The following is a 15,314-nucleotide window of genomic DNA, read 5'->3' as shown; positions in this document are numbered from 1 at the left end:
TACCATGTGATAAAGCAAGGCAGTGGCTGTCTCCTATTGAGATGTCTACTACTCTGGTTGTGGCAAGTTCCTCAGTCAGTTTTGGCCTCAGAGCTGTAGCCTCAGACGAACCACAGCCAAGACATGCACCACATCCCCAAGCAAACACCTGCGAAATAAACACATAAATTAACAGTGAATGAATATACATTTAATTGTGCTGTTAAATGGACCCCATAATACTGTCTTTACTTTAACTGTCTAAATTTAACATTGGTCTAGCCCCTCACATTTTATTCTAAATGAATACCCAGTTTTATTCAGAAGTCACATTATAGGTTGATATTGATTTTTAATGGTCCATGTGTCCTACCTGTCCAGTGGAGGTCAGGGCCAGAGAGGATTGGCTGCCAGCACAGACTTTGCGTATGAACATTCCCTGGAGCGCCTCTAGCACCTTAGGTTTATACACACGATTGGTGTCTCCGTGGCCCAGTTTACCTGCACAAAAACACCAACAACGATGCATGGCATGGGTTATAACACTCCCATTAACACATGCTGTACACTTGGAAAAGATGGGCAACTGACATCAGATACAGGACATTAAACCTGTAAATACGTATGTCTGCTCAGTAGCCACCGCTCCACGGGTCAAGCTCAACTCACCATTGTCTCCACCTCCAAAGGACCAGACGGTACGTCCATCTTTAGACAGAGCAATGGTGTGGGAGCTTCCACAGGAAACCTCACCCACGTTACTGATGTCCTTAACTAGTGTGGGAATGTTCCTACTGTTACTATCACCATGACCTACAATGTGTTGACAAAAACAATCAATGACACAAATCTGCAATATACACTACAAATGTAGGTAACAGGCATATATCAGTTATAATTATTGTACCTAATCTACCAAAGTCCCCCTCTCCCCATGTGTAGAGTTCTCCATCCTCACTGACTGCAGCGCTGTGTCTATAACCTGCTGACACACAAACCACCACCTACAAACACACACACACACCCACCCCCAAAAATGTAATTCATTTGATATTTGGCTAGAATGCCTAAAAAGGGAACCATAACTGTATGAAATCAGTACCTTTCCTTGTAGAGGGCCCTGTATTAGTTTAGGGTATTTCTGAGTTGAGCTGTTCCCATGACCTAGTTTGCCATAGTCTCCATCACCCCAGCTGAACACCTCCCCACCTTCACTGGTGAATGCCAACGTGTGGCCGTCCGAGCCTTTGGACGATGATACTTTCTTAATGGCACGGTGAGGTTCGAAAGTCAGCTTCTTAAGAGTGCACTGGTTATTTGAGTCACCCAGTCCCAGGCGGCCATAGCTACCTTTACCACACGCTCTGACTGAACCATCAGAGGAAATGACAAAAGTGCAGTACTGGCCAGCTTCAATCTGAAAAAAAAAAACTGATTTGGTCAGCAAAAAATGCATGATAGAAAAGAAATCCATCTATTGTAGGAGCCGAGGAGAAGATCAACATGTATGAATGAATTATGAAAATGTGTCCTACCGTTTGTGCGTCGCTAAAGCTGGGAGCTAGTTTAGGCTGCAGGATTTTCTCTTGTGTGCCCTCGACAAGCTGGTGGCTGCTGTTGCTGCCCCATACGTACACCTCACAGGTTTCAGAAACCATAGTCGCCTCACCCGCCTGGATGCTATCTGGACTCGCACATGTTCTTGAGTAGTCCGAAGCCATACGGCACACCTAAAACAACATAACCAATTTTACAAGTCACAAAAATGTTGATGTAGTCCTATGTGAAAGGTCAACATTCTGTAAGTTTATATACTGTGCAAAACGTACATCATCAAGAAAAAGAACACTCCCAACACTTCTGAAGAAAACTCAAACCATTAAATATAATTGGGGTTACAGTTAAAATGATTGATGATTAAAAAATCTCTAAGAAATGTGACACAGCTGTTTTTATACCCAGAGCAAAACTGAAGGGACAGGCAAGAACACTGATGAGGGAGGAGGTTAGTGGCTTATAGTGGTCACGGCTTTAATGTGACCAAATGAAAGCCACTGTTAAACATATCAATAATAAATTATTTCTAGGCCACATTTTGCTAGAAAGCATATGGAAGATTCTGGAGCCAGCTGGACGCCAGACTAAACATGTTCAATGTATGTCAAACAAAATGTAATAATGGTATATCGATTTAAACTATATCAAAGCATATTTAAAATACATATATATATATAAAACCAACAACCATGTTTCACATTCTTTCTAATTAGTGATCACTTTCCACACATCAGGCATCAACTTGAAACTTCGATTAAACATAACTTTACATAACAAACCATTGCAATATGCATACTGCGAAATTTCAACATATTGTGCAACTCTTGTTTTCTATATCTCTTACCTCCTCAAACAGACAAAGTGCGGCCTCATATAGGGAACAGAGGCCATCAGGTGTGCGATTCGGCTCTCTCCACTGGCTGCGATCAGCAGATGAACCCTGCAACATCAGACAACCAAAATTATAATCAAACAGCCTCCCAGCTATAAACAAAACCAGGACACGCATTCAACATCTGTATTACTACTTCATAAACAACACCTGAAATTATATATACTGGTTTAGTAACCACGTACCAGTGAACGTCTCATCTGCATTAGAATGTTCATGAAGCAGTCGTATCCCATTAGTCCCTCCTGGCTTTGTGTCGCCTGGTTGGGCTCCAGGCTGTTGACGGTGGCTGATGCTGCTAGAGCCATCTCAACCCACTCCAGCAGGTAGCGCAGCGATCCTCTTTGCGCCGCCAACCCAAGGAGTAACTCACACGCAAGCCTCCTTCCCACAACATCTGCCCCCGAGTTCCGCATAGTGACTCCTTTCAGAAACATGGTCACCTGTGCCAAGCAGTCCAGGCCCATAGGTGGAATCTTGCTCTCGTTGGCTAGTGAGAGCGGTGGAAGGGAACCCACCACTTCGATGGCTGTAGTGATGACATCGTTGCAGAGGTTGATTCCTGGACCTGCCGGTGGAAGCGTCCAGCTCTGTCTGAGCAAAGCGAAAAGCAAGCTGAGACCCGTCCGCACGCCCATCTCAATAAGGGCATCCGTACTAGAGCGGGGTCGCTCACTAACAGCTTGTAAGTCTGCAGAACCCAGAGTGTTCTCGGTTGAGTGCTGCTGCTGCTTGACTTTGCCTTTGTCATGGTATTTATTAGAAATTGCGTAAAACACTCGCTGTAAGACTAGCAGGCGTTTGCGCAGGGCAGTGGCGAAAGGCGAGTCCGAGCAGACTGTCTTGGCCAGGGCTAGCTGACTGGCCAGCAGCGCATCCAAATAATGCTCTTGTTCATCACTGGACAAACACTCCCTCTCAAAATCTGGCAGCTGGGGGCCTTTAAGACACAGCACCTGCTGAGGAAGAAGAACCACCTCCTTATTGGTCAGAAGCTTGCTGTACAGCAGAGCAACCCCTTCACGGGTGGAGATGGACTCGCTGTCCTCAGCAATCCAGGAGCTGTTGAGGTGCTCCAGCCATTTTAACTTCACAGGTGGTATCATTGCAGCCATTGTGCCACCTTACACCCACACTGTCACATCTGAGAGACAAACAGATAGAGATAATCAACTTCAGCCATGAGCTTTCTTACACACATTACCAGAGAAACCTGTTTTGGTAACTTAGCAAATCAAGCAAACCATCCTGCCTTTCTATTGCTTAACATAAACCATTCAAGAATACAATCGTGGATATCTATCTCTCAAGCATGTACGACTAAGTCAAAAGGTTTTTTGCATTCTTTAATGCGGTGATGATATATTAACTTCTAAAGAACTGAAATTGAACTTTAGTAATAACCTAGCTAGAAAGAGATTGTGATGACACGTGCCTGTCAGCTTGGCAAAGTTCCCACTGACAGCAAAGTGACAGCCTTACTTAACTTGAACGCATGTGAATAAATATAGGTCTTGGTTCAACCCATTGAATATTAACTTATCAACCTGGTCAGCAAACTATCATAAAAAGGTCATAATTGAACATTTGTGGGTTTCTTTTTCAATTTTTAAAATCAAAGTTTAAACTATTGCCCAATCTTAAAGGGACAGTTCACCAAAAAATAAAACTTCTGTCTTCATTACTCAGCCTCAAGTGGTTTCAAAACTTTATAAATGTATTTGTTCTGATGAACACAGAGAAAGATGTTTGAAACCAAACGGTTCTCGGCCACAATAGGGAGGCTCAAAGATGACGTATTTTTATATGCAAAACCCAAAAGTGAGTTAGTATTTCAGTACTTCTTCTGGTTCCATAGCTCCAAAGTCTATGTTTTTTTTTAATGGGTTTTTGGTAAATCGCCTGAAATAAGGTCTCTGGTAAACAAAACCCTCAAAATATTTTCACGCTTTATTCAATGACATTACTCATATGGCAATTATAACCCGCTGATGATTATTTTAAAGCCTTTATTGTGTCTTAAAAACAGCGGTTGCCAACAAGTTGCTAAAAGAGACTACTTCCTTTGGCAGGGTCATTAGGCCCGATTCACATATTCGTTATTTTAAATGTAGGCGTGCGGAAATAGGTGGCGACTTGGTCGCGACGCACTCTTTTTTTCATGAGCATTGGCGCTGAATCGCGATGAAAAAATCTCAACTTTCAGAAAGGCAAAACAGCCAGCAGGTAATGTGACAAGAACCAGCTAGCATATATTGACAAGCTCAATGAAAATGGAGACAAAGATGATCTCAGGCTTAAATAAATCTAGTAGCAGAGTTATTGCAACGCGTTTTCAATCCATATATCCTTTGATTTGACCTCCTCGTCTCAACCGGTATGGTGGCCATTGTTGCCTAGCGACGACAGACGCCAGGAGAGCGCAAAACTGGGCCCAGTTGCATAAAGCACCTTAACTGTAATTTTCCCTTAGGTGTGCCCTTAAATATAACTTAAGTTTTACTTAAGTCATTCTCCTATTGTCCTTGGTAAAGAGAATTCCCCCCTTAAGTCTCACACTTAAGGGAAAAACTCAAGGTGCTTTATGCAACCCGGCCCAGGCACTTTGGAAAAAAATGAGAACGAAGTGCAGCTTTATTATTTTCCAGGGAACACATTTTTATAAAGTTTGAAAGAGTTGTCAGAGGCTTGGTGGTGGTGACGTTGATATCGAGCGACCATAGTGTAGTATGCATATCATCATTTAAGCATTTTACTTCTGCCGATTGTATTTAGGCTTCGAAAGTAACATATGTGGTGCTAATTTGTAAAGATTAGCTTGATAGACCAATCGTCTAAACATCAAAGACCATTGTTAATCACAGAGCTTTTTTTAGATTTCTTCCAAAAGTCAGGGAAAATGCATAGGCTTTCGGTCGAGGGAACTAGCGCGGAACTTACTTCCTGGAATGTCTACAAAAATAGGAACTGGATTTACTACCAAAAAAGAAAATATTACAATGTTACAGTTGTCAAGAGTGCCCCAGGACTATTTGCTTTTCTACGTTCTTTAAAATATCGTCTATTGTGTTTAACAGAACAAATAAATGTATTAAACAATTTCCATAATATGTTAGTCAGTGGTGGGGAAGAACAGTTTGGTTACAAGCATTTTTTCTGTGTTCATCAGAAAGAAGAAATTTATACAGATTTGGAACAATTTAAGAGTATGTAAATAAAGACAAAATATATATTTTAGGGTGAATTTCTCCTTTAAAATAAGTTTCATTACAGAGTATTACACATAGATGGAAAATGTCTGTCAATGCATGCGTGGTCAAGTATTCACCTGATGCACATATATAAATGATCTACTTTATAAACTAAACAATCCAGTCCACAAACTCCATAACTTTTGAAATAAACAGTAAGCTTGTGACAACATGTAATGAATTCTAAATGGCTAAATAACTTGGCTGCCATTAACTCACACATACTGTAAACTGCTGTAGTGGTTTATATTACATATGCAGTGGTTATTATTCTCCTGTATGGAGCACCTAAAGTGCTTACTGAACTGCCCACTCCTTATTGAATTACACATCAAATTGTCTTAATAACTATGAATTAAACACAAAGCCTATAGGTTAATACTTCTGCCAGTTCAAATATATAAAACAATTTAAATAATGGCCCAAAGTAACAAGTTGTCAGCTAATGTACATCATTAAAAGCAGCACATTTTAAACCACCTCTCTACTGAACACATCACACCAATAAGCTTTAGGGTAGTCTTGTGACCAGTGTGACTATTTCAGCATCTCTGTTTTTTAGTCATTGTGAGTGTTCGTTTTGACACTGTTGCGGTTTGCTTAATCATTCTTCAGCTAAGCATAGCTGACTGACGGCTAGCATTACGTAAAGCTCTCTTTCTCTACACATTATCTGTCTTTGCTTAAATCTTTACATTTGACAAGCAGCATGTCCTTAACTTTAAAAGTAGGGTTTTATACGGGTTCCATTTTAAGTGAACAGTTATGTGTTAACGTCTGTAACGTTACGTGAAACCTAACTTATAGGCGTTAGCTTGTTAGCACAAACGAGGCTAAGAGAACGGGGAAGCCTGCAAGCTAAGCTAATCCAAATGCATCGAAGTTCTTCACTAGCATTAAGTTACATCGCGTGATGTCTAACAATGTTGAATTATCAAGTTAATAGAGCTTTGTGTAAACTGTTAGCAGTTAAAGTAACAAGCATATTGAATGTATGACTGTTTAGCAAGAGTAGCTAGTCTCATTATCCCGGGTGTTGAGCTGCTGCTGCCCGTGTCTGCTTGTCAAGCTGTGATCAACTCCCCTCCTCCGCTACTGGCTGAGGCAGCTCAGTTCCTGATTTCACATTGAAATCTTCGCACAACGACGACCAAAGCATGCATTTGACACATAGCATATACCGATCACTCCATGGCAACCTCAGCCGATTACGCTTAAAATCACATTTGACATGCTGTAGACCTGTCGGCTGCTGTGGAAATAAAGAACTGAAAGGTGAGGCTGAAGCTTACCATAAACTGCCAAGGGCCTATTCGGTGCCTGTGCGAAAGTGTTTTTCATGGTGATTAATGATCCATCGACACCTGCATGTGACAGTGCATGATAGAGAAAGCTTGGTTGAGGATCTGGTGGCTGAATAATTGAGAGATTGGAGTGAGGGGAGCAGAGCTCAATCCCTCACGACTCAGCTGCTGTGCAGTAAGCAGCAGTCTCAGTGTACAGTCCCTCCCAATCATTCATTACCCGCTCCACAACACTACAGCGCGCACAAAGCTAGAGCGTTTTTCATAAAATAAATGCAAAACACCACTTTCGCTCATGTTTACTATTTAAACCCATTTGATACACAAAATGTATGGACTGCGTGTTGTTTTTAACATAACAATGAAGAGTCTCTGCGTGTGACATCTCTACTTCCACTCCTATGCAAACTAGACAATATGATTCAAGCACCCGTGTCACTGGGTATTATTAGCCATTGTACGTGGTTAAAAATAAAAGTATGCTTTTGCATAACATCAATATCTAAACCATAACATGGTTAACTTGTGCATGATGACTTTAAAAAAGAGGGTGACTGCTGCACACACAGGCTGCAGATATATTTTCTCCAGAACAGAACAATCTCAACACACAGCAGTGCACTAGACGTTTTCACTACCTCACTCCTTGTCGACTCAAGCAAAACCAACATCAGTAGAGATGAAATCCCAAATATGAAATGCCACTGATGAATAGTTATTAAGTAATCAATTAATTTGTAGAAGGCGATAAAAATGTCAATTTTCACTCTAAATTTGGAGCCATATTAGAGAGTGTGAAAATGACATTAGAAATATGCCAGCATACTTATTTTATTTTTACACAAAGATCATTATATCTGTTATCTGTTAATTTTAAGAATAATTGATGCATTTTATGCCAATGTTGACTGTTCAAATATGAAGAAGGGCATTTTGTGTTATTTTTATAAAAAAATGCATGCCTCTAACTCCAGAACCGTTAGAGATACCTTAATGTCCTTTTAGATTCTTGTTCTTGACCAACTTGTCTTTTGCTAACTACATTTTTAAAGCCCTATAAGGGGCAGTCCAAGAGATATGAGGATCTAAATGTGGCTTTATGAGAAAACACACATTTTCAGTCATCAAAAACCAAATAGGGGTCATTTTTAAAAAAACCGGAATTTAATTTCGTTTAAAGAAGAATGTCTGAAGAACAAATAGTGTTGAATCTAGAAATGTATCCTTTTTCTTTCTTTTAAAACAAATGCATTGAACGTATACATTTTAACAACAACTTAGCACAAAACTACTGAAATTGCAAAGGGACTACTGAAGTTGAGGTACATTAACTTGGTCTCAACGGTTAATTTAAAATATATTTTAGTTCCAAATGAAAATGTTAATATGTTTAAATATGCAGTAAATAGCTTAGTCTATTCCCCTTTTTCCCCTTTGATGACATTAAGGTATCTCTAACGGTTCTGGAGCTAGAGGCATGCAAATTTTGTAAAGAGAGCACAAAACCATGTCACCATTGGCATAAAATGCAGTATATCTGTTACTAACAGATATAATGATCTTTGTATAAAAATAAAATAATGATGCTGGCATATTTCTCAAGTCATTTTTTCCTCCCTCTACAATTTTATTGACTACTTAATAACTATTTACCTCATTTTTTTAACATCACTCCAGATGTAGGTCTTGCCTCTGTAAAAATAAAAATATATCAAAAACTTAAGCAGGTGGATCATTTGCTTGTGGGATTAAGAAAACCCATTAAATATTAAGACTGTATGGCCTAATAAACAACAAATGCATATATCACTGAGCAGGTTAAGTATTCAGTGTGTCTACACACTAAAGCAAACACAGTTGAAAACTGACTTGTCATCAAATAAAAAGTAGAACACACACACAAGCAGCACAAGGGCTGAAATGAAGCACATTTTCAGCGTTTTGCACAGTTTTGAATTCTTTAAATTAGACATTTGATCATCTTGATCCTTTCAATCATTTAAAAATGAAAGTAGCCAAACACCAGTGGACCAATCCCCTGAAAGATACATAATATCATGCCCTGTGTGACTGTAGTTAAAATAGCCTACATACGTACAACAGAGCTGAATTTAAATTTCAGGGCTTGAGACAATAGTTTTTTGAGTGGGACTGTCTCCCCTAAGACCAATGCACATTGCCTGATTCCCAGTTAGTGCCTGGTTGTTGCCCCATCAGCTGGCCCTATTGGAATATTATAAACAACTGTATAGTGAATATTGCCCCCTGTAGGACAAAAACTATAAGTTTCTGTGGTATCCTGCATGTAGTAGTAGTGAGGTTTGTAAAACACAATAACACTGGCATTGCTGTAGTATGACTTGTGTCTACGGACACAATTATTACTAAAATATATAACATCAAGCATCATGAAAAACTCTGTGATGTAATAGGGCAAAACAAGTAAAATCATTATAAGGGTCATTCAGATATTTAAAACTTGTTTGCCTTTACATTCCCTTCTGAGTGACAAAATGTGTCAATGAAATACAAGATATAAATATATAAATTACATCTAATAAAAGGTAAGAAAGCACCTTTTTTGTCAAGAAACTGTTGTAAATGTCTGACTTGTTTATATATATCTAACAGAACAAATAATACCAAAAAAGTATGATAAAATAACTGCAGCACTTTTTTGTGTGACCTGCTTCCCAATATGATGAAGCTGTTGAAATTAAATAAGGTGGAGAAGACAGTATAGGCCCAAAGCATAAATGTATTACTTACCAGTAAACAGGCAGAATCGATTAGAGGCGCAGCTTGTACACAGTGACTTAATTTAGAAGTCCATATAAGTTTTTTCCCAACAACTGACTGGAAATCAACATATCTTTCAGGTAGTTAATTGAAAGATCCATGAGTGGGCCTACATGCTGTCTTTGGCATAATTCATCAAGCATATCAACATATGACCATATGATAAGTTACTCGGAAAAAGCAATTAATTACTAGTTACTAATTACGTTCTATATTACATCAACCTTGATTAAAATTGATTCAAGGAAAGACATGAAATGGCATGTTTAATTCATTCAAATAAATAATAAATAACCACAAATTATTCTTATTAACTGACTAAAGTATACAAATGTGAGAACGATAAATTATAACATTAAATTATAATGTTTATGTAATTTCCACAATTAAATATATTACTCAGAATTTAGTTAAATTACATCGGAACATACTGTAATTAAATGACAGTAAAACAAGCGTAAACCCTTACTTTACTCTTTCAAGGGAAAAGTAATTAAATTAACTAATTACTTAGTAACTAGTAAGACCCAACACTCCCTTTAACATGCAAATCTAACCGAGTCAACAAGTCAATCTTATTGGTCTATATAAATGTAATCTATAATCAAATAACCATATTTAATATGAATGCACGCTGAGCCGTTCAATTACAAGGTAATGCACACACCGAGGTGGCAATGCGGCCAAGAGTCAATTATTCCCCTTGTATCACGGTTACCAGACCACAAGACATTGTTCAAATGTTTAATTTCAACTAAATTGTCATGTTATCGTCCATGTGTACGTGGTGTGTGTGTGGTACACGTTTCCATTAACAGTAAAGTTTGGCATTATAAACGTAAGATCAAGAGCAGCTGTTGCTATGTGCGGTGATGGCCTGTAGGCTACACTGTAACCTTTCTGTTGTTTGAATTTGGCGACGTGATATGGAACTGCAATGGGGTCGGCGGACCTGGAACATCTTCATAGGTGTACATTTACTATAAATCAATGCATACCCGTAGAACGTTTGTCAACCAATCAGATTGAAGCATTCAACATAAATGGGTTTAATAAACTTGCCATTTTAACCTTGTTTGATCAGTTCTAAACAAATAACCAACAGGGGACACCAGGATGTGTGAACGAATGTGAATTACGAAACAAATCAAATTACATGTACGTAATTATTAAGAAAGAAAGCACAATTTTTACAACACACCTAATATAAATCAGAATACGTTATAGTTTTGTAGCACCATTTAAAATCGGTAATCTGAAAAATAATAGTATATAGTATATATTATATATATACTAATATATATAATAGTATATTATTTTAAGATGTTTGACAACACAATACTGTTTAAAGGATAACATGAAAAGACATCATAGCGTCCCTGCAGAGGACAAGTGGGTTTAAATAATGTATGGACATAAATGCATCTCATATTTCACATATGTTCTCCAACCTGCTGTGAACCCGCAAGACGCCTGCTGTAAGTGGCGTTGTGCACTGATGTATTTATCAGTGGGTGGGGGTTGTAAATGTGTCATCTCTGCTGGTCTGTCAGCAAGTCTCCTCCACAAGATCGGTTCAGCAACTCTTTGAGTGCTTCATTGACATCGGTAGCAAACACGCTGCTGAAGCTACAGTTTGGAAAAGTGACCTGAAATGAACCCACCACCTCCTGCACCCACTGCAGCTCGGCACACAGCTCCATCTGGAGGGCCTCATAATGCATTTGCCTCTCCTTATACCGCTCGCTAATCCTGTTAACACTGGCGTCCACGCTCCTCATGTCTTCCTCAACACCCCGTCTCTGCGCCTCTACCTTACGAAACTCGTAACGGAGCTGGGATAACTCGTGCCTGATGCTCTCGCTCTCTTCTTTGTACAACATCTCCTTGTCATTGTAGATGGACACCAGAGCGTCAATGTCTTCCTGGAGGGAGTCCTGGGCCGAGGTCAGCTGGCAGAAGGTGCCCTCCATGTTTGAGATTTCTTCCTCCACCTGAGCAAAGCGCTCAAAGTTGATGTAGGTGTTATTAGGGGGCATGCTGGAGTGGGACTTTATAGTGTACTCCTTGAGTCGCTTGGTCTTCAGCTGCCTACGCTCCCTCTTCCTCTCTGGAGCTTTACTGCGCTCGTCCTTGTGCTCATTAGACTTATAAAAGACACATGAGAGAGACATAAAAATATTGAGTGAGATAAATCATAAAACTTAGAGATACAAGATGCATGAAATGTTAAATACCTTGATCCACCCGTGGTTCAGAGCATCTTGAATTGTGAGTCTCTTTCTGTAATACATAATTTAAATAGCTAATATAGCAAACTGCTTTGCAAAAAGCATTTTTATTTTACTACTTGTATTAAAATTCTGCACTTACTTGGTGTCTTTTTCCAGCAGTTGCCGTATAAAATTCTTGGCAAGTTCACTGGTGTGGCCAAAGAACTCGTCATCAAACTCATAGTTCATGGCTGAGATATTTCCCAGTGTGTCTTGCTTTGTTTCTCCTAGAAAGGGAGACGCCCCACTCAACCTACATTTAGAAACTATATTAGCAAAACATCACTATAATCATATTATTTATTTATCAGGTCAAAATATAAAACAGCATGTTGCAATGTTCTTTTGTACTTACAGAATATATGTAATAACACCAACACTCCTATAACAATAAAGTAGTATTAAACTTTAAAAGGCATTATGAAAAATAATAAGATTACATGTTTCTTATATTGACAATTTATTTTACCACATATCTGCTTCCAGTCCCAGCGGTTCATAATTGACAATTTCTGGAGCTGAAAATTATTAAACAAGACAGTAAAAAAACAAAGAGTATAAACATCAAGAACAAAAACAAATAAATTGCAGGAATTAATGCTTTGGATTAAGAATTTATCATACCAACAAATTCTGGTGTTCCAAAGATGTTTTTAAATTCAACCCCCTCAGCAATTTTGTGCGCCAAGCCAAAATCAATGAGTTTGATTCGGGGCAGAGGAACATTCTTATCCAGAAGCATGATGTTTTCAGGCTGCAAACCAAAATATAAACATGATACACAGGAGTACACCCAGACTCAAATGAAGACAAAGACACAATGTTCCACTGACAGAGGGCTTTTGAGCAAATATACTAATGGCTAAACTGGGCAAATGTAGCCAGTGTTATGAATGGTCAGTAGTGTGAAACTAACAGGTGTACCTTTAGGTCAAAATGCGCGATATTCCTCGTGTGCAGATAGTGCACACCCTCCAGAATTTGTTTGATAAACTGTGTGGCCTCCTCCTCACTCAAAGACTCTTTCTGAGCAAGAAAGTCGAAAAGTTCTCCTCCAGACACTCTAAAAAATACATAATCTCTTCTCAATATGGATAGCTAGGTGAAGAAGTGAAAACTTTCATTTAGACCTTTGAATCAGCACACATAAGGTCTACTCACAGCTCCAAAATCAGCACCACATCTGTCTTGTTCTCATACACATCATGCAGCATTACAATATTGGGATGGTGTAACTGCTGCAGGATGTTGACCTCTCGCTTGATCTCCTCTCTGAGCACACCTCTTCTACTGGCATTACTCTGACGCTTTTTTATGAACTTTGCTGCAAAGTCGCACCCTGAGCTTTTTTCACGACACTGCTTCACAATTGCAAACTGCCCACTGAAAAACACACAGATTTAAAACTATTCTATAAAAAAAAATCACACAGAAAACTATTTATATGCAAAACTTTTGTTTAATTCATTTTCTTTTTTATTGACAGCTTTAAGTTAATTTTCATTGTCAATGTTTGCTTTATTTTCTGTGAGCCTTATGTATTCTCATGCATTCTTTTGTATATTTTAATAAAACCCAGGTTGATATGCAGGAACTTGCTTTTTTGCCTTATTTAAGTTAAAATTTAGTGCCTGTCCATTGTGTACCATACACCTCATATTTGGATGTTTTAAATTAACCTAAAAGGGAACCTAGAAGCAAATATTGTACAACTATACCCCCACACATCACTTTTGGATAACAGGTACAAACTGTCACTATGTAATGCAGATGGTAATGTAAAAACATTGGTAAAAACATGAACACAGATAAATCTTTCTTATTTGACACTATACAGTGAATTCACAGTCCAGCACGGACTCGAGATGATGTGACCAGAGACAAAATTAGTATTTTCTCTCATAATTGACCTATTCTCGAGTCATTTGTGATGACACATCTCACAAACAAATATTTCATATTGAAATGCTTTCATATCTTATATGAGACTGTTAAAGCTCATAGAACCACATAAGTGAAGTGACTCGTTGATAAATCTTCTCAAGCAAAACAAGGGATTTGTGACAGAAAACTTGTTAAAAGACACAAGAGATTTGAATTATCAATGTTCCACCAGGAGAACTTTCATATTTTGTAAACTATTCCTTTAAGAGGCTCTTTTTCAAAATTCAGAAACTGTATCATCTGTATAACAATCAGTATAAAGTAAATCATAAATCTAACCGCTTATTTTTTTACCTTCCAAGTTCCTCTCCAATCTCATAGAAATCCTCAACCTGCTGCTGCTTGAAAACAGCCATTATATCTATTTCAAAGAAATAGAAAACTTGTATTAGATTTATAATACATACTGTACAAATCAAATTTGAAACTATTTAAACAACATAAATATGCAGCAAAGCTAATTATGTAGGCTACATTGTGACCTAAATATTACTAAATATATGGCCAGACAATTTAAGATACTTCGCAAGTGCAAGAAAAGGAAGATAAGTCTTTGCCCATATTTAGCCTAAATTCAGCGTAATCCATAAATAGGCTGTTTCTCAAATGTTACCTCACACCATGCGTACTTGCGTAAGTATTTTCTGCCGACTAATTCATTAATATTTTCTAACATGATGATAGGTTGTAAAAAAATCTAGGTCTATCGTGAAAAAGAAGCAGTTTTGATCAGTCAAGCACGACAGTTTAAACTAGTGGTAGTTCATTCATAGTCTGCTTGACTTCATCAGACAAATGGCATATTTAAATGCGCTGCGTTTCTGATGTTTTAAGCTTGAATATAGTCTCATAAAGCGTTAGGCTGTAAAATTACATTTCTTATGTATTCATTACTCTAGAGGTAATTGATCTACCTGTTATCACCGGCAAATGTAATTCTTCTGAATATTTTCATGCGTCCACGCGTATTCCTCATTAAGGTGTAGAGTAGGCTACATGAGCGTGTTTCTAAAAGAAGACGCCACCTGTTAACCTCGAGCCTGACAGACAGCGCTGCCGCTCGGTGTACAGACTGTCTGGAACACTCTTGGCTCCTGTCCTACAATGCAAGAGACTTTAAAAAAGACGGTATTATTTACAAAGAAACAGAAGGCCATATAGCCTTTAATGAATATTACTAAAATATAAATGCATATAGCGATATTATTCTGGTTCTCCTTTATATTTAAATTATTTCTAAAAGTTACTGCTGTTTAGTCTGTATGTTTCCTGAAAAAGTAGCATACCTAGGCCTGCAGGCGATGGCTGATGGTAA

The 15,314-nt window shown here is 38.3% G+C and overlaps 2 protein-coding genes across 5 annotated transcripts in view; both read right to left on the bottom strand.

Moving 5' to 3' along the window:
- The window catches only part of herc1 (HECT and RLD domain containing E3 ubiquitin protein ligase family member 1), a 34,727-nt gene extending 27,582 nt beyond the window's left edge, over window positions 1–7,145 (bottom strand). For all 4 annotated transcript variants that reach the window (XM_056758874.1, XM_056758898.1, XM_056758881.1 and 1 more), the window contains exons 1-9: window positions 6,972–7,145; window positions 2,614–3,572; window positions 2,381–2,476; window positions 1,515–1,709; window positions 1,082–1,396; window positions 887–983; window positions 649–792; window positions 353–480; window positions 4–148 (exon numbers count right to left, since the gene is read on the bottom strand). In XM_056758874.1, coding sequence (XP_056614852.1) covers window positions 4–148; window positions 353–480; window positions 649–792; window positions 887–983; window positions 1,082–1,396; window positions 1,515–1,709; window positions 2,381–2,476; window positions 2,614–3,543 — 2,050 coding nt within the window. In that variant the 5' untranslated portion in view covers window positions 3,544–3,572; window positions 6,972–7,145. The remainder of the gene's footprint in view (window positions 1–3; window positions 149–352; window positions 481–648; window positions 793–886; window positions 984–1,081; window positions 1,397–1,514; window positions 1,710–2,380; window positions 2,477–2,613; window positions 3,573–6,971) is intronic.
- Window positions 7,146–10,733: 3,588 nt separating this feature from the next.
- Window positions 10,734–15,030, bottom strand: dapk2a (death-associated protein kinase 2a). Its single transcript, XM_056758908.1, has 10 exons — window positions 14,914–15,030; window positions 14,294–14,360; window positions 13,217–13,438; window positions 12,980–13,118; window positions 12,680–12,809; window positions 12,525–12,573; window positions 12,411–12,437; window positions 12,156–12,308; window positions 12,020–12,065; window positions 10,734–11,929 (listed from the first exon to the last, which is right to left on the bottom strand). The coding sequence occupies exons 2-10, from the start codon at window positions 14,353–14,355 to the stop codon at window positions 11,315–11,317; spliced, it is 1,443 nt and encodes a 480-aa protein (XP_056614886.1). The 5' UTR covers window positions 14,356–14,360; window positions 14,914–15,030; the 3' UTR covers window positions 10,734–11,314.
- Window positions 15,031–15,314: the final 284 nt, after the last annotated feature.

Source organism: Triplophysa dalaica, chromosome 1, assembly GCF_015846415.1.
Source record: "Triplophysa dalaica isolate WHDGS20190420 chromosome 1, ASM1584641v1, whole genome shotgun sequence".
NCBI lineage: Eukaryota > Metazoa > Chordata > Actinopteri > Cypriniformes > Nemacheilidae > Triplophysa > Triplophysa dalaica.
The sequence above is the reverse complement of the archived record's forward strand: the minus strand, read 5'-3'. Positions and strand labels throughout refer to the sequence as shown.